The sequence below is a fragment of the Trichosurus vulpecula genome, chromosome 3 (assembly GCF_011100635.1).
Source record: "Trichosurus vulpecula isolate mTriVul1 chromosome 3, mTriVul1.pri, whole genome shotgun sequence".
Taxonomy (NCBI): domain Eukaryota; kingdom Metazoa; phylum Chordata; class Mammalia; order Diprotodontia; family Phalangeridae; genus Trichosurus; species Trichosurus vulpecula.
In genome coordinates, this window is record NC_050575.1 from 58,108,082 (window position 1) to 58,133,940 (window position 25,859).

The window sequence follows — 25,859 nt, forward strand, 5'->3', positions numbered from 1 at the left end:
TGAGGGAAAATAACTGAACTTAACTGTTTAAGTTTCTTTCAAAAATTAAGACCATCAAGCAGGTTCCAGTTTCCTTGCCTCCTTGAGGTTCACCCTGTTAACATGAACAACAATTTAAACCTCTTTTATCGCAAGAAATTAGCATTTAAGAATTTAGGGGGAATAGACTTGACTAGAGCATTGTTAAAATGGGACAGTATAACTAAAGTCAGAATAAGAATAACAGAACCTTAACTTGTAAAAGCTTACCAACAGTAAATTCACAGTAAAAGCAACCCCTTTAAAAAGGCATTTGTAGGCCATGAGATCATATCCACAGTAATATGGGGAAGAGATAACCAGACTCTCCCTCCACTTTTATTTGCTTGTTATTTCTTCCCAAACAGAGACATTCAAACAATAGTTAGAATGGCCATCTCCCAACATTTTTTAAACACCACCTCCAATGGGTGAACAAAGTAGGAATAACCTAGAGTTCAGTTGAGTAAGCCACCGTGGAGCCATAAGTGGTCAGGTTGTCCAATTTCTGAGTGTGTCTTGTCTTCAACTTGTACCATCATTTTTAGTAGAAAAGCGTAATTTGTATTTTGTTCACGTGAGATTTCTCTCCAGTCAGGATTTGTTAGTGCATTCACTGAATTTCATGTTCTTCTTTTGCCAAACTGTGAAGAAAAGGAATGGTAGCTAGAAGATGAATGGGATTCCAGCTCCAGCTGCAGATGGAGTGACAATACACTCAGGACAAATACCTACATTTTGATTTACAAAGCTAAACAGTCTTAAATCTGTAACTTAATTACAAACGGACTACACCACAACCTTTTCAAATGGCAAAAATACAAAAAGGTTTAAGTGTTACAAAAATATTTCAGAAAAAGTGCATAGTCTAAGTGCATAGTAAATGAAAGCACTGGAAAATATTTGCCAGAGGAAGCTCAGCTTGGTAAAACCTTTAACCAAGCCAAACTTTTTTCTTTCCTTTTCATTTACACAAACCATACTTAAAAATAGCTTTATGAGAGTGATTTTTAGCTAAAGTACCAAAGAAAGGGTTTATTAATAAAGCAACTAACACCATAAACAACTAGAAAGGCTAAGAGAAAAAAAAGCAATCATTACAATAAGCTGACTACCCCCAAGAGCTCATTTATTAAGATGCTTGCAGTATTGAAGTTCTTAATGGCTGAATGTGGCAATCATGAAATTATTGCTAAGGCAGTTTTCAAATTAAAAAAAAAACTAAACTGGAATTAAAGGGCACAAAACTAAACCTTAACGTGTGTAAATTTACAGTCTTAACAAAGTTAATGTACAAAACACCACATTTACACATAGGCATCTGGTAGCATTTTCAGACAATGTTTTTTTAATTTATTCTGACATGCTATAAATGAATAAATTACACTGTTTAAAGGATTACCAGCAATCATAGTACTTTTTTTTCTTTCCGCTGGGTCCGAGATAAAGAGAAAAAGAAAACGCGCAAATAAGCCGGAAAAAGCACTCACACAGCTTGCGCATTGGAGGGCTGGGGATATTAATCATGACAACACCACAGTGTGAGGCAATCTAAGAACAAGAAACAATATGGTCATAGCCACTTCACAAGAATTTGAAAGAAAATATCCTTCGTTTGCAAAACCCTTTAACACTTCCATTCTTATTTTCAAAAGGAACAACACAAATCAGTCCAGCTGTTTAGTCAATGGCAACACTAGAGCTACCAACACCAGTCCTGCAGTTGCACTACTAGGCATTGATGCAAGAACTTTAAAAAAAAAAAATCAAGAATGTCTTCTCCCTTGAGGAAAAAAAATATAAAATTTATTAAAAAAAAAAAGAGGTACAACACTAAATCTAAAATGATTTGCAAAGGAATATGACTTATTTAACAATGGCCATCAAGTAGTCTATTAAAAAAATTGGGGAGATGTTGATTCTATCAATGAATTAGCAAGGCATTTCTTTTAAAAAAAATTTTTTTACAGAAACAGTTTTTTAGTTTTTAATGAACTTGTAAACAAAAAAAGCTCCCATTTCAAAATAAAAACAAAATCCCAGGTCATATAGATGTTTACAGTGATTACATTGATCTAAGCAACTTACATACAGGTTTAGTTGTAAGATGTTAACTAAATTTCTGTGACGAATATGTTGTTTTTCTTTTTTATACCAAGAACATTATAGAGTTAATGCAGAGTCCTAAAGATAATCTAGTAGTCACTAAGTTTTTCTTAAGTCTTCACTTTTAGATGCTGTTAATTCTAGCACAGTAAGCAGGCAGAGTCTTTCATATGCTTAAAAACTGGAATCTTTGGTTGCTACCATGTCAGCTGACTTGCACACAGAAGCCAACAATTTTAAGAATGTGTAAGTTTACAACTTTCAAACCCTAGGAAGGGGGAAAAAAATCTAAAAGTGCACAATTGTGAACATTTACAATTATCACAACTGTGGCTGAAAACTGTTCATGCCATTCTTCTTAAATGAAATCTCAAAGCAGTGTAGTTCAAAATTAAAGGTAACAAAAATTGGCATATGCACAATTTCTCCACCACTCGTGTGTCAACCATTTAGTTAACTTTTCCACTTGAAAAAATGCAATAGAAAACTGGACACCATGTTTCACTATCTGTTAATATTCACAATTACAGCAGCTACAACTCAGGATGCAGCATCACCAACGCTGACCAGAGGCGGTTTATACTGAAATTAAGTTCTTTTACACCAAGTAAATGGTTGCCCACAACCACTGGCATGTGTACATATGAACTAAAACTTCTAGATCTGGGGAGTAACAAGTCCTGCTCTGATCATCTGCTCTGCTTCATCTGTTCCTCTTCATGTTTAGAAACCTGCCCAAAAGAGACAGAGAAAAGAGAAACAAGAGTTAATTCAAATTGAAAAAGAGAAACTATATCCAGAGCAGGGGAACTGAACAAAGTTAAGAATTATCTGAGAAATGGAGTCTCTCCTGTGAGCCTTTGGATCTGTATTCTGAAAGTTAGGAACACCCTTTCCTAATTGGAGGACTGTTTTCTCATTTGAATATGAATATTGTGGCTCTATTGCCAGGCAAATATACTTTAGTTACTCTTAGGTCAAAACACAACTGTGTAGTAGTGGTGGCCGATTCTCAAATGAACAAGATATTTGATTAGGGTTAGCCTAAGTAGTGGATTACTTTAACAACTATAAATTAGCTAATGTTCATTAAACTGGAATAAATTAGTTTTAATAAGCAACAAATTTCATTATTTGTAATTTGTTTTTATTCCACTGAATTTGGTCCAAGGGATCTGAACAAGAAAGTTTGGGTTGCATCCTTGAAGACTGCTGGACAATACAGGCTTCCAAAATGTCTTTGTTTTTTTTACTAAATCCTTTAGGGTTTAGAGTTTAGTTCATTTCAAAAACTGATAGGTACATGTTGCTTAAATTTAGCTAGTTATCTATATAATTTCCCCAATCTTACAATGACCAAAGTATCAGATTTTTATATCTATGATGTCGCTGTATTTTCATTCGACGTTCAGCAAAACTGTTCCTAGTTCTAGTAGCCAAGCCAGATAAATAGGCTGTTGCTTTGACTGAACTGTAGCTACTTTTTTCATTCCTGGTCTTACTTCTTGATTAAAATGTTTTATACTTCCATCTTTAGATTCCTTTTTTTATATATGTCAAATTAAGATTCCACTTTAGAGGCATTAAATTCAACCATTCTTGTGAAAATGTCTCACTTGCCCTTAAAAGCAACCACTGAAAGAAGCTGGATCAACTCTTACTGCTGCACTCAAAAATCCATCTGGCAAACCTAAGCTTTATGTCCATTATTTCCATAAAGAAACACCTGCACTTTCCAAAACCACCATACATGGTAATACTGAAAACTTCCATCATTGAAAAGTATTTTTATTTATGCTAGGAGAGGTTGTGAGGCAAGGTCTGGGAAATTTCAATAAGATCATACCATTTAAGGGGTTATTTTGCTCCACATAAAAAAAAAAAAAAAAGCTGCTATTAGGAAGAAGTGATGGGAAAAAGGGATCTGGCACTCTTCCTGACACCAGCATTTGAACACTTTGAATTAGGATAAAGATGGAGAGCACTTTAAATTTCCTCCAGGAAATAATAAAACCAGAACTGTTAGGAAATGTAAAGGAAGGAAACCAAGAAATGTTTCCTGTTGTTCAACGTGTACAACTTCACAGAATAGGCCCTTACTGCTACCTACCATGAAAAATATACCATCAACTCCTGCCCTTATTCCTTTCTTCACACTTGAAGTAAACACTTTGCTTAACTGTAACCGTTGTGCATGAAGCCTCTTCCTCAGACTCTTCCATGAAGCCTTCCTCAGACACTCTATCCAATCAGATCTGATGATTCCTCCTCTATATTGTAGTAATCTCATTACTTACTTGCTACAAAATCATGTACTTCTATGTGACATCTCTTGAATACATTAAATTACCACTATCTCTTTATATTTTCAAAATTTTATGTGATTCTCACATTCAATGAAGGAAGAAGTAGTATCTGCTATACTAGTTGATGAGTACGTATTGACTGCTACATACAAAGGCTTGCTGTTGTTCAAACCAAAAATTTACCTGGGATAACTTAGGCATGTATTTTTTAAAAATAAAGCCTGTAGATCAATTCCTGGAATCAACTATACATTAAAAATGGCCATGCTCAATAACCTAATTTAAAAGAATTACATTAAACTGTACAATTCAAGGTGAACCCAATTCTTTCATGGCCAGCCCCCAAACTGCAAGTTAATTAACTGGAAATGGCAGGGTTTTTTTTGTTTTTTTAAATAGTAAAGAACTGCAGTCACATTCTTGAAAATTTTGCTGTTATAACCTAAAAATAAATCTTTTTTTAAAAGGGGCCTTGTGAAAATATGAAGAAATCTTTATAGTTATCATATAACCAGAATCTAACATTAAACTAGAAATGGTGGCCATAACTTCTTTTGCTGACTCAAATTTGCAATGTAATTAAAGGTTCTACTATTAGTCCATTTTTTTGAAAGAGGAGAGAAAAAGAGCGAAGTCAGCCTTGCTTCCCTTTTTTAAAAGCATGCAAGCTGTAATTATACAAGACTTCTGTTCCATTTAATCTGACCTATTTTGAAAATTATTCTGTGCCGACTAGACCACTTTCTTTTAAAGATAAATGTTTAAGAAGGGACCACTGGGTCAGTGTTGTTGGAATTAGTGGTTATTAATTTCAAATTCAAATCTCCAAAAGGGTCAACAGTAGGATACTCCACCCAAGGATGGTCATTCTTCCAGTAAATTGTCCTAGGATTTCAGTGGAATTCAATAAACATTTATTTGGGGGGGAAGAGATAGGGGTGGAAAGGAGAACCAATATGCATATCCACCATATATATAACATTTGGGCTTTGCATTTCATCTTCAAGCATTAAATACTCTCTTGAATTCTTTTTCCAGTTAGCATAATCCTTTATTCCTTGGCTTTTATCTTTCAGTCCAGATGAAGCCAGGAACCTCCTGGCTTCCAAAAGATAAAGGTCGCTTAAAGATGCCATCTTCATGGAAACTTCAGCTAAACTAAGGGCTAAATCCTTTTCCTCCTGGAAACAGTAAAACCAGAGCTTGAAGATAAGGTGATAGTCCAGAAGTCAGTGGTATGCATCTGGCTAATTCTCTACTTGGAAGTTTCTCCCAAACCTGTAAATATTAAAAAGAAAAAAAAAATTGTCATTTTATATAAGTCAGTAGGGCCCATAAATTTAAATATATATTATTAGCCTATGTATGTGCAGTCTTTGCAGATGTTCCTACACTATAAATTTCCACCTTTCCCACTTAGATCAAATTAGAACAATAACCAAAAATTCGTTTCCTTATTTATCCTTATTTATCTAGTACAGAAAGCAAGAAGGTCTTAGGAGTTTAGGATCCCAATGATGAAAAAAAAAAAACAAAAAACTAGCAACACCTTAAAAACACAAATGGGGAGTTTTCCACTCTTCATTATTATACTATATTTCAGACAGCTTTTAATAACTCAAATTTTAATTAAATCACACTATGAAAATTCTAGAATTTGAACTATAAGATAGCAGCATACAAAGTTGAATTAATAACAGCAATGCTGCCTTCCCACAGAAACTTTAAAAAATAGCCAGTAGGTGGGAAGAGATAAAGGAAACAGCCTTATTCTTATCTTTACAACAAGGACAAGTAAGGATTAAACACAGCAGGTACAACATTTATTTCACTTAGCTCAAAGATGACCACAATAAAACTTAATGAACTTAAATGCTTTCAAAGCTTTACTGTAACAAAGGTCACCATTTTAGAGATTTGTGAAGTTGTTTGATTTGAAAGTAATACCTGTTATATTGACTCCTCTCCCAATTGGAAGACTCTGCATTATAGATCGTTGGAACTGATTCCTCTCCCAATTGGAAGCCATTCCACATCACTGTGTTACAGCAACATCGTACTCCAGTTAGCTATTCACAACGCCTTCTCACTTGTTATAGAGCTACTCAGAAATATAGCAATGCCAAGAGTATGAAAGATTCAGTGAGTTTTTGGAAAATATGGAGTTCAAATCACAATAGATTCTTTGACATTTGTCTTCTTTCTTGTTGGTTTATTTTTAGGTCTTTACAATCCAGCGTTATTGTTCAATTTTTCCAGATTCCAGTAGGCAATAACAGTTCTTCTGGTACCTCATGAGATTCAAAAGATTTTTTTCCTGAGTAGATTAATATTTCCAGACACGGTTCATAATCTTCGCCTGTGATTTGTACTACGCTGCTAAGCAACCAGACATGTTCCCAGCAGTAATTGGTGAAGTCTTTCTAAGTCATGCTAGACAAAAACTGAAGCTGAAGTCCAGTAACAGCAGAAGGTAAGAAAAGAAACTGGTAAGGTAGGCATGATGAAATAGCATCACTCCATTTGCTTTGAATGCCAACAATCTCCCAATGCAGAGAAAGATCATCTCAAGCCAACAAACTATATTACATACTGGCTTTGCTATCTAGACTACAGTACTATTTAGGATAAATGCTAAGCATATTTAAACATTAGACTGGGAAATCTGGGAGATAACAAACATACTTCATAGGTATAATTTTTTCAAACTTGCAACATTACTTAGAACATATTTTTGCCTTTTCTTTCTATCAAAAGATACTGGTGATATTATTTTATGACACAATGAAGACTCATCAAACGAATTATATTCCCTCATGCTTCATTCTAGAATCCAGCTGAAATATAACTTAACAAGCCATCTAGTTGAACTTTTCAACCACTGCAACAGATTTTCTTTATCATCACAACTTGTGATGATACTTCATTACCTCAAGCACATTCCATTTTTAACAGCTGATTTATCTTTAAGTTCTCCCTTACAGTTAATGCCTGAAATCTGCCTCCCTTTTAACTTCTATCTATAAGTTCAATTCTGTTCTCTGGAACGTAAACAGTTTACTTTCTCTTTCATATAACAATTTTTCACACAGTTTAAGTTATATTCATTCTCTCGCCCACACTTCCATCCCCTGTGCTCTTTTCTAGACCAAAACACCTCCAGATTCCTTAAAAAGAAATTCATATGACATAGCCAAAAGACCTATAAGCATACTGGTTACCCTCCTCTGGACATATCTTGTCTATGTCCTTCTTGAAAAAATAATACTGTAGCATCAGGCTGATCAGACAGTAAAAATCTATTACCTCACTAAATTCTGAACACAAACGTCTATTAATTTAGTTGAAAAGTGTATTCTCATTTTTGGTAGCTACAATGCACAGCTAAACTTAAACTAAGCTTGCAGATAACAAATTCTAAATTCAATTTCATATTAATGGCTTTTAAGCCAAATTTTTCTATCCTGTATCTGTGTGATGGACTTTTAACCTAAATTTCAATCTTACATTTACACCCATTAAATTTCATGTTGCCAGTTTCCACCCTTCATTCAAGCCTGCTGAGATATTTTTGAATCCAGACTCTGTTATCCAGCATATTACCTGTTCCTTCTAGATTTTAAACTGCAAACTTAATGAGTGTGTTTCATCAATATCTTCATCTAAGTTGTTGATAAAAATGTTGAACACAGGTCCTACCTGTGACATGCACACCAAATTAAAGGGTGTCCCAAAAAGTTTAAGCTTTGGTAAACTTCTGGAACACCCTTGTATATCTTTTTTAATGTCACAGGTGTCTAATTTGCTAATAATTCTACTCAGGTTTTCTTTCTAAAAATTAGCATTAAGTGCTCTTGATAACACCATTTTGTATATTTATTTAGGCACCCATTATTAAAAGTTAATGTCCTGGGGCAGCTAGGTGGCGCAGTGAGTAGAGCACCAGCCCTGGAGTCAGGAGGACATGAGTTCAAATCTAGCCTCAGACACTTGACACATGTACTAGCTGTGGGACCTTGGGCAAGTCACTTAACCCCAATTGCCCTGCCAAAAAGCAAAAAAAAAAAAAAAAAAAAAAAAAAAAAAAGTTAATGTCCTTCAAAATTAATGTTAACCCTCATACAGCTCTTACAGATCAAAAGCCCTGGTAGACACAAATGCTTTTGGATTGGCAAAACTAAAACAGCATACTCCACCATAAAGAAAAAACTTGTATTTATTTCTAATGCATTTACTCCCTGAATTTCCCTCTTCCAGTTTATAAAGGGGTAAATGAGTTCTTTGGGACCTTAGAATTAAGTGACCAGTTTTATCCTGTGCCACCCTTGGTAAACTTCATTACTTCTAAGAGTTACACCCTTATTTATTCAGGTTAACTGTAACTGATCTCCTAAATTTTTCCCTTCCTTTAGGAAAACTCAAGTTGTCAAAAAGTAATTCACTGATAGTGAAATAGATGTTCTAAGAGAAAAATTAGTATGTAACTGACTAAAATACGTGTGTTTCTATTTCTTTAGTGTCTTTATCGGGTGTAGGGCCCATCGGCAGTTTCACTTCACTATTTAGACAAAGTATTAAGAATACGACAACCCAGCACTCCTATCTCAGGGAAGAAGTGAAGGAGGAATGATGGCTAAGGAACTAAGGAGGGAAAGGAAGGGTTTTGACAGCTGACTGAAGAGTGAATGACTAGCCACTTTCAGGTAATGGAAAGCTTGTTTAATTTAGTCACTTGTCAAAATACTTGTTAAAGAAAAGGTCTGTTCACTTGGAAGGCTCTGTCGTGCTGGTTAAGGTTTCAAAGTAGGAAAAAAGAATGTGCAAGAGGAGACTACTAAGAGAAAACTTTTTTTTCCTAGAAATGAGGGAATGAAGAAAAATGAATATATAGGAAATTAGGATTTCTTTGATGCTTGGGTTTTGTAGGATCCAAACAAAAAAAATATTAGTTACTTAACTTTTAAAGATCAATTTTGAAGATTGATAGGTTTTGTAAAAGCATAACTTAACAACCTTCTGAAAAGTCAAGCAAAGTTCAGTAGCTAGGAAGTAAATAATATTCACTACATAAAAGCCATTACTGCAAGAACAATCTGGGGCTTTGAATTTTCTTTAGCTATCTTGCATGAGAGTTTTGATTTAAAACAATTCAACTTCATTTTAGAGAATGTGAAACAAAGAATTTTGAAATCAATCAAAAATGTTACCAACTGCCAAACATATAGGCAAGTGACTAATTTCCTCAATTTACAAAGTCTTAAAAATCCTAGGAAGATATTGTAGAGAAAAGGCTATCTTAAACAATAAAAGTAACTATAACTAACTACAAAGGGAAAAGGTCTTGTAATGCCAATGAAAAGACTTCCCTAGTTGCCAACCCACAGAAACATGTCAGCACCTGACATGCAAGGGATCTCAAGTAACAGCTGTTGGTCATTTGGGATGTGGGGGCATTTGATCACAAGCAGTATTTTACAATAAGGGCCAAATATTTTTCCCTTGGACTATCTCTCTGAAAGGGCAGTCAATGAAATGTGAACTTCAGTTTAAAAAGATACAAAAACTCTTACTTTATAAACAAATCTCTACGGCCATATTTTTTTAAGGATACAACATTTGTCAGAAAATTAACGCACTAATATTATGATTATTTTGCAAAAATTAAAGCTGCTTATGAGAAAAATTCCCATTACATAGAAATTTTTAAAAATAATTTTTGCGAAAAAATATGAATTCAATATGCCCAGAATCTTTTCTTTGAGATTTGGAAATAAAAGGCCTTGCTTGTGCTTGTTAAGTGGTGAAGAAACTCATACTGGATTTAACATAGAAAGGACATTAGACTTATAGCCTGAAAGAGGCAGAACTGATACCCCAACAGTTAAGAGTTGTCCAAAAGTGGAATGGACTTGCATTTAAGTTCCCTGTCACTAGAAGAGCAATGGTGTAACATTGTTTACTTACCAGAAATATTTAAGGACACTCAACCTCTAAGTAGTCATTATACTAGGTGATTTCTATAATAAAAAAAAAAATCTCTAGCTTTCAAAACTAATGCTCTACTAATTCTTTCTGAAAGTTACCTAATACCTGAATTAAAATGCTCTAGGTCAATTGATATTTCAATATAATTTGGAATCTGTTTAGTTTCCAAAATGGATCTTTGCTAGCTTTTGGAAATTTCTTTCAGTTTACTTCAGTAACAAACTTCATTTGTAAGGAAAATTACACCAGAGCTTCCCACCCTAATAATGACTTATAACTCAGTTATTTCCTTTAATAGTACTGTTACAATTACTAATAAATGGCATGCATAAGAGGATCAATAAGCCCTAAATGCAATCTATTAGCAGGGCACTGATCAAGCAGGCAATACTTGCCACTCTTTCCATTTAAATCAAGTCATCAATTATTTCTTCACTCTATTCGTAGAGACACATATGGAAGATAAATGCATAAATTTCAATAATCTCAAATGAGAAAGGAACCTCAGAGGTAATCTAGTACAACCTCTCAATAAATCCAAGAATCACAACCCTATACAACACGCTGACAAGCAATCAAGTCTGCTTGTATACTTCCAGTGATAGGAAACTCAAAAGTTCAGAAGACAAGGCATTTTAATTTTCAAGCAGAATTATTGGAGCTATACAGAATTAAGTCTAGTATTTCTGCCACATGTCAGCCCTTCAGGTATTTGAAGGCACAGATTAATGTTCCCTTTCTTGTATCTTTTCTTGGTTAAATATCCCTAGTTCCTTCAATTAATCCTGGCAGCTCTCCTTTGGTCACTGTCCAACTACAAACAAAACCCAAATTCAGCAGTCATTTTTTATGCCACAGAAAGACCATTTCAAATCTAGCACATAGGTGAAACAAATTCTCCTTTGTATGCTGCTTACATTTTGCTCTTTGTTTTTAATTGTGAACTAAACTTTGGTTTGCCCTCCCCTCATTTTTTTCTTTGATAGCTTCACTATGAGTTTACCATGTACATCGAAGACTAGCCACTGATGAGGATGACATCAGTAAACTATGGCTTCTGAAACTAACTTAGAATTAAGATCTTTTACCTTTTGACTTGAAAACTGGTTATTATAAAAAGCTGTAATCAGACTACAGACCAAGGGCAAACTGAAGACTATATTCAAACTAGAACATTCATACAGCAATGAAGATATCACAAAAAAAAAAAAATCAAATCCCATCACCATTTCCAGGATTGTCAAGCAAAATTTCCCATAGGCTCCCAAGGAAAAAGAATGCATAAAGGAAGTGGGGTCTCAAGGCAGTTGTGACATGAGTGCAAATTGCCATAAAACCTCCACTCCTAAAAATAAAGTAGTAAGCAAAGAGAGGAAGACACCAGTAATACAGCAGCCCCTGCCCCATGGAAATAGACACCTTCAAGTTGCACACTCTTAATATAAAGAAACTCTAAAATATAACCCAAGTAACTTGCATATTTTCTTGAAAATCCTTAAGTTGATATTCCTCAAATATTTGGAATTAAGAAAGAACTGAGATAGTTATGTGTAAATATTTATTCAATTCCTCCATTATTTTAATACCTAATTCATCAAAATTCTTTGCAACTACGAGGCATACTCATGACTATAAGCATTTACAGTAATGCCACCTTTTCCCCTAGGGAAAGAAAATCATGCCCACAATATTCCACATTTACTGCCAAATTATCATGCAAAGAAAAATCTTAACACTGTTAGTTTGAAAATACCATGGCTAAACAAATCCATTCCCTAAAAGGGGGAAAAAAAATCAACAAGTGTTAGGTCTAGGATTTTGGACTGAATAATTCATCGATCACATTCCCAACACCAAGTCATGGTTCTTGTTTGGAAAGGGGGTTAATGCATGAGTAAAAAGATGCAGTTGTTAAAAATGACCCAACATCCCAAGAGAAATGATATAAATATACACACATATATATGAAAATATATATATACATATATATATATGGATACACATACACACATATATATATACATATATATATATATGAACAAGGACATTTTGGGTTTAAAGTTAGTAGTCAAATTTTCCAAGGACGTCTGATTTTTTAAAATCAAGAGCCAAATGTGTGTGTGTATTTTAAACCACCTCCTTGATCTAACACTGTTACAAATTACTGACTGACCCAAATTGTGTGTTCAAATTTTTTCCCTGTAACGTCACTTGGTTCTTGGCTACTAACCTTTCATGTTACTCTTGGTTTTGTCAGTTTGCTTGCCTGTGGGGGTTTGGGCCTGCTGACCCTGCCCACTGGAAGAGGCTGCCTGCTGGGCCGCTTTCTGCTTTAACATTGTCCAATCAAATGTGTAGTCATACTGGTGATTCAGAGTCCTAGGGGGGAAAAATAATTTCCTTTATACCAATTCTTAGTAACTGTTACACTCAAATACCAAGGACAGACAATTCATGTAACAATTTATGTCTTTTTAAGGGCTGATAAAATTTATTTTTATGCTATACATCGCCATATAAATAACTGATGGTCTCAGAGAGCATACTGAAGCATATTTTTTTCCTTTTCTTTTTCTTGACTTCCCTCCTTCCAACATGACTAATTTAAAAATGTTTAGCATGACTTCTTATGTATAAGAAACATATTTCTTGCCTTCTCCATGGGGGAGGTGGGGACAGTGGGGGGTTTTGAAGGAAGGAGGGAGAAAAGTAGGAACTGAAAATAAAAAATTTTTTAATGAAATAAAAATAAAATTCATCTTAATGTTATTTTTTTCTTCCTATAAATTAGTTCAAAACTAGTCTGGTAATCTCATCCTCTCCTTAGATATAGGCAGTGGTGGGATTCAAATGAATTAACAACTGGTTCTCTGAGCTGAGGTACTGCCCTGCTGCTGACTGGAAGTCAGCCTAAGATTAGGTACTGGTTCTACCAAATCTGTGCAAACCGGCTGAATCCCAGCACTGGATATAGGATGGGTGGTGTCAAAGTATTATTACAAGTGTTTTATTGTTCAAGTCTTGCAAAAGTTCAGAGATTAACTTCATTTACTTCTTTCCTCCTCAAAAAAACCTCAAGTAACAAAACTCCCAAAGCCCTCAAATTGTTATTTCTGAATGTATATAAATGTATACATGTGTACAAATTTGTATGTGTATATATTCATATGCGTACACATACACCCACACCAGTGTAGGATCAAAGTTGATAACAATATATAGGACTCCAATGACCCCAGATGAAATATCACTTAATACTGAAATACTGAGGGGTGGGAGGAAGTAGTGACTACAGTAGCAGTTAAAAGCAACATCGAAAAATGAGCACTTTCAACTATAAGGCTGATAGATCAGAAAGATCCGGCTTTTAAAGAAAGCAAAGTAGTAATAACAGCTGGCATCTGTGTTTTCACTTTATAATTCATGAAGTGCTTAGTACATCTCTTGTAATCGGAAGAAACCTGTGAGTGAGGTAGGTAGTGCATGTATTCATGAGTAAAAGGAGGCTTTAAGTAATTTTAATTTGTCACAAAAGCTAGTGAATTGCAGAGTAGGACTTTTTAAACTCGGCAAATGCAGGGATTACACCACAGCTATATCCCACAAACTGGGATTATAAATTATATTTATAGAACAAGAAGCCTATGAGGAAGATATCTGTATTGCCTGGGGACATGCCAGCATGGATTCAGAGGTTTATTAGAGAAACAAGCTATGTCAGCCACAAGAACATTTTCTCTTTGATTAAGAGACGATCACTGGCACCATATTCCATTCCTATGCCTTAAGACATGAAAATAGAGGAATAAAAAAAATGTGTGTGTGTGTGTATGTGTGTGTGTGTAAAAACCACTCCAAAGATATCTTTCCATAGTATATTTATATAACCTTCAAACATTAAAAAACAAGAATAAAAAAACCATAGGTTAAACCTCAAAACGGAAACTCACACTGAGATAAAGCCACGTATACCAGTTAAGCCTAATTTTTGTCATGAAATAGATCTCATATATGATCATTCACATGCTCATGGTCTTACTTTTGTCAAGTTAGACAGCATATGCACACGTGTGCACACACACTCCCGCTCACACCCCTCTTCATTTCAAGATGGGAAATCAAGTAGCATGATAAAGTGTATAAAGGAAGGAGTAGTGAGAACACGGTTATAATCAACACTTCACTAAAGACCTAAAGACTATGGGGAAATCCTAGACAGGGAAGAAAAACGGCAAGGCATTCTGGTTACTTTAACTCCATGAATAGTTTGTCTTTGAGAGCAGAGTACATCTGTTGCAAATTTGTAGCTTATTTCCACCATCAAGTCTCATAGCCTTGAGAAAAAGTAGAAAAAGCCAATAAAATCCAAGTAAACATCTAGAAAACTTTAGTGTGGCCCTATAGTTGATAATTTCAAATGCTCTTTCCTGGTGGCTCAGGAATCAACAGTAACAATAATAACAACAGCTAATATTTATAGCCCTGATGATGTGCCAGGCACTGTGCTAAGCACTTCATAACGATGGTAGTAGTAGTCTTCCCTCTAACCTAACAAATGATGCTAGTAAGGATCTTAAAACATAACTAGGTTTAAAATTCAGTGCTTAAATAAAAAAAATCTGACCTGCCCCACCCCACAACTACTATACCCAAGCAAAAGACGTAATCTAAAGTTTTACTCCATGAGCATTAAAAAAATGTCATTACCATTTGCAATCATTACATTAATAAAAAAGCTTTATGGTTAATAACGCATTTTCATAATAATGCCATATGATCATGTCAGTAACCTAATGAGATAAGTGGGAGCAGATATTTAAGAAGATAATTTGCCCAAAGTCAACAACTAGTAAACAGTCAGGATTATAAATCAAGATTCCTATGTGCCAATCCTATGCAATACTGTTCTATATCCTACGGAATCTGTATTTTCTCAAAATGTTTCCCCTGGAACCTTGGGCAAGCATCATTATCATCATTTAAATAGTCCTAGGTTTACAAAGTTCTTTACACTTGATCCTCATCATCACCTTCTGAGACAACCACTATAGATGTTAACATATTCATTTTACAGACAAGTAAAGGCTTAGATAACTTTTAGCTCATGCTGCCATAGTACAGTATAAGTAAAAGGAATGGCTGCATTAATATTATGATGCAATTTGGGTAGGATGCTTTATCCTCAACAATTTCAAAACTGACCTGAAAAGAATACGAAATAGTTGCCTCAGATACATATAATCTGGTGCTTCTTCAAAGCGGAGTCCACGACAATAGTTTAGATACATGGCAAATTCTGCTGGAAACCCCTGTAGGATCAAGAATGAAAAAAGTATATCAACATACTGAATGCCTAACAGAAAACACACATTAGTAAGTGTGACTAAACAATAATTAAGCGGGATGCTACATTTACTATTTAAAAACTAACTACTCTAAAATTTGGTTTGCCTGCACTGTGTAACCAGTATCATGTTTCCTTCTTCACTGCCTAATACTAATTTCTCAACAGCAGCAATTGGCATGGTGGGGAAGAGGCCCCTCAGGAATCAAACTTTCCATCCCCATGGATAGTAACCACACTGCTAAAATGTAGTTATAGACATAGTTGTAAGGCAAATTAGCTATAGGGTAATGTTTCTAATATTTGATGAATATATCCCCCCACCTTCTAACTAAAAGTGTTTTCTTTTAAGACCCAAAAGAAATGGAATGCATAATTGTAATTGTCTTTCCCAGCACAGTGCCATAAATACCACAAAGTACTGAAGTGCTTTCTGATGTTACAGGAGCCAAGTGAGATAGGAAATGGGCACATAGTAGATACTTGTCCTCTGTCCTAATCCATTCTTACCTCTTTACCTTCCTGTTCAATTGTTTCTCTACCTCCAAAGTCTTCCCTTAATATTTTCCATTAAGAGAAAATTTCTGGATATTTAGAAGCACACAACATGTGGTACAAACCTTATCATTTGTCCTTCCCCCATTTAGGGAAGGAAAAGTGGAGATATGCAAAATAATTTTATTTCTTTAATACACTTAATTTCCAAAGTCAACTTGCTCATTTAGGAACCCAAGAATACATATGCACAATATATCTCCAGAAATACATGCACACCACAAACATGTATTAGGTCTGTGTCCCTAACAAAATAAAGAGTTCCTTTAAAACATACAACAAACCTTACACTCCCCTGAATCAAAGGTATACAGTAGTTACACAAAACTTGTTAGTATTTCAGGATGATATACAAACTATATAGTAATTCTATAAGCATACTATATAAAAAGTGTGATGATAACATATTTAAGGTTTTTTTTTTCTAATCTCACTCCCTTCAGATAAAATGAGTTTTAATTCCTTCAAAAATATGCAGAAATCAATAAGTCTTTCTGTCTACTCCTGTGCTTTTATTCTTTACTATGTCTACCTGATGACTCTACCTGCCAACATAAACTTCTGTTATTTTCTTTTATTTCTTTCATTCTTCTTTTTCTTAAGTCAAATTATACATTGCTTTGGAGAATCCTATCAGAAGAGCTTATGTCCTGTACCTTTTTCTCAATGTCCATCTTTAATATGAATTTTTCTCTACCAAAATCTATGTCCCTATCATACTAAAAACAGACTAAAATATGTTGGCATCATGGGCTATCTTATATATTACCCACTTATAGCCAATTTGCTGTTAAAGCAAATTCAAAAGGTAACTGACCACCCTGACAGCACATTTAAGTTTTAATGCTTGTCGCAAATTGCTTTTCTGAGATTGATAATCAATTAAATGCATCTCACCTTACATAAAACTTCAACAGGAGTGGACATCTTCTTTTCACTAATCTTTTCATACTTTTGTTTCTTCGTTGCAGCCTATGGAACATAAGGAACACAACATGGTCAATAACAGATTATCAAGGGGGCACAGTTACAGGGATTTTTTTTTTAAAAGCAAATAAATTAAATGTAAAGTTCAGAATATTTTAGCCTAATGTCCTATATTCTGTTTTGAAACTTTTATCAATTTTTAGTTCTCAAAAGGGTACACAAAAGGCCCTCTACTCTTGGCTGGTCATACAAAGCTCAAAGTTTTCAGGAATGTACTTGCGCCAGTTATCTAAACTGTGAAGAGGAAGAATAGAGGAAGCCTGCCTGGCCCAGTCAGAAGAATTACCAACAAAAATCTTTTAATATAACTATGCCAGTGACACTGCAAGTTGTACAGTTAAGTTTCCCATGGGGAAATCTCATGGGTCAGCACAGTCCCTGTGCAAAAGCTGAACCTCATACCATGGGGAAACAATCTTCCTGATCATGGTAACTTCCTTCTCTCCCCTACTAGATTAAGTAGGAGACACAGTGGATAGAGGGTTGGGAAGACTTGGGGTTGAGTCTTGTTTCAGACAGATATTGGCTATTTGATCCTTGGCAAATCCCTCAATTCCTCAACATCCCATGCAACTCTCTCAGACAGGAAAGTTACAAAAGAATTGACAATGTACATTAGTACAAGGTGCTTCCTCACTCTTTTTCACACACCAATGAATTCAGTTTTTATAGATGTATCCCCAAAAAACACCTTGGGAGGGGCAGAAGGGTAACAAAAAAACTCTCCTAATCTAGTGTAATTTAATATTGTCTAATGCTTTTCTCTCATGAAACAAAATGCTTTTGTCCAATACAAAAATAATAGAAAAATCAAAACTAGATGAAAGCTTACCACTTGTACTTAAAGTAAATCAAACATTTATGACAGTGTTTTTAATTCATTTAAAAAAAAAGTCTAATAGCAAGATTTTACCTACTAGAAAATACAAATACTCTCAAAGAAATGCTTTCAACTTTTCTTTACACAAAAAGTATGCTTATTCTTCACAGCACAACAGATCAACATTTTAAAACAGGCAGAATGGCAGAGTGAAAAGAATGCTATGCTTGTAGTCTATAAAACACATGAGGTCAGGTTCCAAGCACTATCACTTACTACATATGTGAATGTGCACAAAGCTATTTGGGCTGGGGTTGAATTTCTTCATCCATAAAATAACATCTACTTCAAAGGGTTACTGTGAGAATTAAATGTAATAATGATAATAAATAAATATAAAAAATATATATAAATATAAAATGCAGTTTGCAAATTGTGATGTACTAGGGAGCTCAGCTCATACTCCCACCCAAATGAAATGACAGTGACAGGGTGTTGTCTGCCAATAAGAAAAAAGTCATAAGCTTCTAGCTAGGTCCCTGATAAAAGTGAGTGTGGGAGGTGGGAAGGGAGGAGTTGGGGGAGCCCTATTTGTGGAGGAAGAGCCCAACATCGCTGAAAACAGCAGCACATCTCAAACCACGAGCTCCACTTCCAGCCCAGTCCCACTCACTCACAGTTCAAGGTAACTTGGGGAAAGCGTGAGGGCCATCTCCAGCAGGCAAGAGCACCACCCGAGCAAGTGCACTCATTTACTGAGGTGGTAAAGTACAGCACAAGATGTGGTAGCTAAAATCTCTGCTACTATATCCCTTCAGATGCTGGTGGAGTGAGCCTAGAACAATGAATCTGAATTCCCTCGGATATCAGAAAAGGACTGTTATGAAGTAAAATCCTTCCAACCTTGCTACCACCAACAGCAATTGCCACTAAAGGACAAGTAAGCCCCAAAGTCCTGAGACTCCCCACTTCACCAACCCTCCAGAATTCTTTACATTTTCCCCCCAATAAGTCATATAAGACAGATTCATCTATTTTCCTATGCTATTAAAAAAAAATAAGTCCTAAATAAGTACAGAAGTTCTTAACCTTTTTTTATGTCATGGACCCCCATTGACAGTCTGGTGAAACCTATGGACTCATCAAAATGTTTTAAAATGCATAAAATAAAGTATAAAATATTGCAAAGGAAATCAATTATATTAAAATGCAGTTGTTGTGATGTTCAATAATTAAAAAGCAAGTTCACAGACCTCAAGTTAAGAGTCTTTGCCTCGCAGGCATATGACCTACCTTTAATCCTTGCCAGGGCAGGCTGGTCCTATTAAAATACATCAACACATATCCTAGAGACTCCATATCATCACGACGACTAAAGAAGAAGGGAAAAGAATTTTAGGAATTGTGAATTGTGTGTGTGTGTGTGTTTATATGTGTGTGTGTGTGTGTGTGTGTGTGTGTGTATACACACACATACTATTTTAAAAAGAATACCTTTGTGAATTGGCATGATAAACTAAGAAATTCATAAACATGAAAGGAAAAGTTAGTACCAGGTTGTTTTTTAAATAAATGTCTAGATTATAAATGGAGGAAATGCTAAGAATTATTAGTCAATGAACCAACTAACTTTTTCACAATGCTTGCTTGACAACTTGACTTTAAGAAGAATAAAACAATTTAGACAAGAGGAACACAGTAAAATTTAAACTAAGATGTACTCAATAGCAGAGCAGGATAAAAAGCATGAATTAAGTTTTTAAAACTAACAGTACCTAAAGTATAAATGAGAATGCTTCTAAAACTTTCCTAAGTAACCACAATATAAGAAAATTATGTTTAGGGTATTTGGATTTTGAAGTATGATTGTTGCCAACTGAAAACAACCTCACAACAAGCAAAAAAAAAAATCTTCAAATGCTTCAAGTTTACATATATAGATTAAAAAAATAAAAATATTTAACATACCTTTTATGTATACAACTAAAAGGACAAAGAGCCAGTATTTTAAAAATTATTTGATTTAGACAAAAATATTATTGCACAATATAATAGATTTAACAAAGCATCTGACAAAATTTCTCATTCTGTTGTGTGGGGAAATAGTAAGATAATAATAAATATTAATAAATAAATACTAAATAATAGTAAACTCAGTGGAATGGAATTAGTTGAATGGCCAGACTCAAAAATTCATTTCAATGTCAATTTGAAGTTAATTTCAAGTCTCATGCCCCAGTGATATGTATTTGGCTTTGTGCTGCTTAACATTTTAATTGATGGGAAAAGTCCCAAAGGCCCAAGGAGAGGCAGCACAGGGTAGTAGCTAAGAATCTACTTCAGAATTAGAAAAATCTAGAATCAAGTTTAGCTTCAGAGAGAGTAGCTGTCTGCCACTGGGCAAGTGTCACTTTTCTTTCAATGCCCCAGTAGCTCTCCATAAATTGCAGAGCAAGATCCAAACCGCAGTTTCCTTGTGAAGTCCTCTCCATCTCTACATAAGTTACTGGTCAGCCCCACCCCCCTCCAAAAAAATAACCAATAAGGCACATATAACGTAATTATTAAATCTGTAGATAAAAGGAGGAAAGAAGAGCTAACACACTGAATAAAAGAATCAAGATCTAAAAAGATAATAGGCTAGATAAAATATTAGGCAGAATCTATTAAGATGAGATTTAAAAGGCATATATAAAATCTTGCACCTGGTTTACAAAAAACAAAACAAAAAACACACACACTACTTTAAAAATACCACATAAAGGAACTGTGTCTAGACAGTAGCCAGAATGAAAAAATCTTTGGAGTTTTGATGGACAATAAACTCAGTGATCAACAATGATGGGTAGCTAAGTTAATAAAATCTACAGGGTCACAGTAAGAGTAATAATGCCTAGAACTAGGCAAATGGTAATCCTATTCTTTATTCTGTCCTGTTCAGACCACAATAGGAGAATTGTGTTTAGTTCTAGGCATATTTTAAAAAAGGATGCTGACAGGCTTCTGATGAATATCCACAGAAAAACTAGGTCAATAAAGGGTCTTAAAATGAGATCACAAGAGGAAGAGGTTAAAGGGACTGGAGGTGTTCAGTTATGAAAAGAGTATATGACAGCTATCTTTAAGTATTTTAAGGACTATCATATGGCAAGGGGAACAGACTTTTATTCTATTTAGTCTAAAGCAGAACTTCCTTATAATTAAAGCTATCTAAAAGTAGAATAAGCTGTCTTAGGAGGTATTCTCTTTCTCACTTGAGTTCTGAATTATGTTCTAGAAAGTATTCTTGTTCAGTTATGAATTAAGATAGGTCCCAGACAAGTGAGATTCTGTCATACCCTAAATTATAATACTTAAGACTAGACTACTGCATGACTTAACCTTTGAATTTTTAATAAATTACTCGGAATCACAGAATGATTAGAGTTAAGCTGGAAAGGACCATAAAGGAGTCATTTTACAGATAAGGAAACTGAGGCAAAGAAAAATTAAGTGACTTCCCTAGGTTCATAAATATTTAAGATATAATTTAGACTCAGGTCTTCAGGACTCCAAGATCAGTGCTTAATCTACTACACCACACCACACTTACTTAAATATTTTCAGTCATATCAGCATCTCTAAATAACATATCTTAATGAATTATAGAAATTATATGGAATTATAGAAAAAAGACTACTAATTAGATACTAATTAACTGGTATAATTATTTTTATTTCATATTAAATGTAACAAATTTTACAGTTGAAAAAAATAGAAGGGAGTTAGAGCACAGGAGGTTGTGAAGCTCTAATGACGACATGTAAAAACTTTGAAGAGTTTTACAAAGAAAGGTGTTATATAGACCTACAAGCATAAATATTTCAAATGTCAATTCCTCTCCATATAAACATTGCCTCTACTCAGCTTCCAGTGTCAAATGCTCTAAGTGTCGTTTGTACACTGCCTCCCACTACTCCCTAAACAACTACTTTAGATGGCATTACATTTATAAAGAAGATACTTCCTTTCAAATTATAAGACATATAAATTAACACATTAAAACAAATACAGGTAGAACAGCAGAAAAAAATGTTTTAAGAGTTCATAGTATCACAGTTTTAGGATGGGATGGGGCTTCAAAAGTCAAATAATAAAGTGGTAAAGACAAGATTTAAACCCAAGCCCTCAAGACTCTAAATTCAGCATCTTTTGCATTGATTCATGCTATATCTCAATTACTAATGACAGAAGAGAGCCACAAATGATTGCTATTCAAAAATTCCACAGAAAACAAACCAAATAGATGCAAGGTTAAATGAAAAGCCTAAAAATTATTCACAAAGCAAAGAAAGCAAAATAAATCTAAGAGAGAGCATAGAGTAGTTGAAGTAGCAGTGGAATGACTACTAGTAAAAAGATATGGTTTCTCATCAGAGCCTCTGGCACTACATCAACCTGTGTAACCTTGGAAAAAGACACTATATCTCCTTCCTAGACCTTGGTTTCCTCGAGTATATATGATTATACCTATAGTTCCTTATTTGGGTTCAAATATTCAAGGATCCTAAAGACTGACTGCAATTGTAAGGAAATTTTTTAAATGAAAATATTAGTCCCCATAAGAGGCAAATGCTTCATATAACTTACAATCAAATTAAAATCAAAGTGCATTTGTGCATCTAAGACTTTCTATCTAGCATAAAATGCTGCCAAGACACTCTCAACACACAAAAAAGCAACAATTAAAACAAAAGCCTTCATTTAATTAGCTTTCTATTCTGTGTAAAATAGCAGGCACAAGACTTATAAGCATCCTTCAAATCCTCTGCCAAAGGACATCCTCAAATGACAAGAGTAATTAAAATCCTAAAAACTTCAGAATAGCTCCTATGTACAGTCTCTGGGAAGCATAGTCAACTTTAAAAACAGTTACCTCTGCTCGATGCCAAGGTGTGCATTGATGCTGGCATAACGGGCAGTGCCAGTGAGATTTTTATCTTCTCTGTATGGTATATGTTGTCTTGTTCTGTTGTCTCTGTACTTTTTGGCCAAACCAAAGTCAATAAGGAATAACTTTAAAAAAGAAATGGAGATAGGTTAGGGTTACAAACACTTTACTTCAAATCCTTTCTTCTCATTCCTCAAATATGGTTATCCTTATTTTGATGCAAACATTTCAAAATAAAGTATCTGAAGGACAGTTAAAGAGACTTATAACAGTAAGATTTTTTACTAGCCTTGACCAATAAACCAATAGATAAAAACACAACTAGCTCAAGCATTTTGTCATTTGCACTATTCAGCATGCCAAGTTTATTCACCAAAAATGTATTTAGTTGCTTTGCTAGATAGACACATAGTCTCTTCTTTATAAATAAAAATATATATATCATCGAAGTGCTTATTTCCCACAATGCCATGAAACTGTAACTAAAATATTATTTTTTAAAATCTCACTTACTTCACAAGGTATTTTTTAATCAACAAAATCCCATTTTATCTATTAATGCTATATGCTGCTCAACATGCCAAAAATCTGAACTGAAATAACTATACATTTAAAAGTTTTCATAAATGTAACACACAGTTGCAAACAAAATTTATAGCATTTCTACAGAATCATGCATCACACCAACTAATTCAAGGGGACATTATGCATTTAATCACAAAATTAAATGCCTTTATTTCAAATTGGCTTAATTTCTAACAAGCATTTAGCTAAGCATTGAAAATGAAATAAGCTAAAATTAACCAAGAGACTAAATGAACTAAAAGGTTTATACACTACTTAACTGAGGAGTAAAACTCATTAATTGGTCTTACAGAACCTCAGGTAGACAATGCTGCCTCACTCACACAGTATCTAGAAGAAAGAAACTATTTTGGATGACCTATATATGGATGATCTAAAATATACTGTCTTTTTATACAGTGTTCTGAATATAATGAAATCTTTTCCTAATAACTCAGGATCATGAGGAACATTATTTATGGTTTTGAAATAAAATAATATCTTTAGGGCCAAGTGAGGTAAGTAGGCGTATTACTCTCTTTATAGAAACAGTTCTTCTATCAGCTCTTTAGTTTGTCTTTATCCTGTCTGCCTCTTTGCTATAATTTCTCCCTATTTCTAATCTTCAGTTGGCTTGAAAAGTAGCTTATCAAACCTACAAGGAGTATACAAAATAAAGTTAACAGTTACAATTCTATGAATCTATTAAGTCAGGATGTGAGCTCTCTTTTCTTTGGCATATACAGCACGTGAGATTGGTTAGTAGCTATTTTGACCACCAAGAGGCCTGTATGTGACTGTTTTGAATTGCTGAGTATGGCAAAAGTCTGACTCCCAATAAATGGAGCTGGTAACATGTTTCCTTTGTTTTACTACAAATGAATCAATTGTTATTCTTATTAAGATATAATTGAGTATTTAAAACTTTCAAAAGATAAAAACTTTATATTTACCCTTTCTTTGTGGTAAGGGATCATAAATGCATTAAATATTAAGAAATCAAGTTGACACCAACATAAAGATTTTTCTTTTTAAGAAAACTGACAAGACTCAATATTTAAACAAGTTTAAATGAATTTCTAGGTAAAAATGACAACTATAATTTCTAAGTTCTGTTCACAAAATAAAGTTCAATGTGGAAAGGAATCAAAGACTATCATCCTCTCTGGGCTTCTATTTACAAAATGAATGGATAATTTTTGATTGTTTTAAAAGTCTTTTCTATATCTAACACTGTATGTGACACAAGTCTCTCTCTATATGTGTGTGTATATATGTATACATATATGTACAATCTAGTTATTAAAATTTAAATCCTCCCCCAATAAGAGCAATACTGAAAAACATATGAGGAAATGAGGAAACTTAAAAGTAAAACAAGACTGCAGAGTTAAAATATTTTAAATAGCTGCTCCCTTTGATACTTTAGTGTATTCAAGCAAGAAGCAGCACAGACTAGTAGCTAAAGGGCCAGCCCTGCCCTAGAATCAGGAAGATTCCACAGTGTTCAAGTCATGCCTCTAACAGATTATAGTGCTGTTCCACTGCATGGGTCAGAATTCCCTTCCTCCAAAAGTGAAAGCATGAAAGGAGCAATTCAACTTTATAGCTGAGTTACATACATACATACATACATACACATATGTGTGCATTTCATATATAGCTAAGGTAAGTACAATAGTTGTATATATTGTGAAAAAATTACAAAGATACTTTCAGACTGACAGCTTTATTAAAAACCAGGACTGGACATCTTTTCATAAGCTTCAATGGAAAACTGTACTTATCATGAAAACATTCTCAATTAAGTATGTGTCTTCCTAAACATATAAGTAAGTTATCCTCACTCCACCGTCAGGTTAGGATAACTGAATTTCAACTTCACTAGCAAAAAGTAAAGAAAAATTTAAGCCCTCCTATGATTTTATTTGACTACTAAATATGTGCCAGGAAAACAATTAGATAGAATAAGATAAATTATCTTAAGTGAAGAAAAGGTAAACCAGTAAAAGAGGCCAAAAAATAAATTATGACATGTCTCTAAACTTTATTTTTCTTTGAGAACCAAGTCCATACTCTCCCTCACTAGTGACAAACTGAAAGCTTATGTAAATATATAACACTCTAAAGAGATCATATGCAATATAATTTAATGCTTCAAAACAACTGCATGTAGACGTATGACACATATAATTACTCTAACACTACTTTGAAATAATATCTTCAATAAAATAACAAAGCCCA

The 25,859-nt window shown here is 34.2% G+C and overlaps 1 protein-coding gene across 5 annotated transcripts in view; it reads right to left on the minus strand.

Moving 5' to 3' along the window:
- Positions 1-307: 307 nt before the first annotated feature.
- The window catches only part of CSNK1A1 (casein kinase 1 alpha 1), a 55,874-nt gene continuing 30,322 nt past the window's right edge, over positions 308-25,859 (minus strand). For 2 of the 5 annotated variants that reach the window (XM_036750667.1, XM_036750664.1), the window contains 6 exons: positions 23,037-23,176; positions 19,415-19,493; positions 17,212-17,286; positions 15,618-15,724; positions 12,646-12,794; positions 308-2,855 (listed from right to left, as the gene is read on the minus strand). In XM_036750667.1, the coding sequence (XP_036606562.1) occupies positions 2,848-2,855; positions 12,646-12,794; positions 15,618-15,724; positions 17,212-17,286; positions 19,415-19,493; positions 23,037-23,176 (558 nt within the window). In that variant the 3' untranslated portion in view covers positions 308-2,847. Of the gene's footprint in view, positions 2,856-12,640; positions 12,795-15,617; positions 15,725-17,211; positions 17,287-19,414; positions 19,494-23,036; positions 23,177-25,859 lie in introns of those variants that run through there. The other 3 variants (XM_036750668.1, XM_036750666.1, XM_036750665.1) reach the window with 2 other exon arrangements.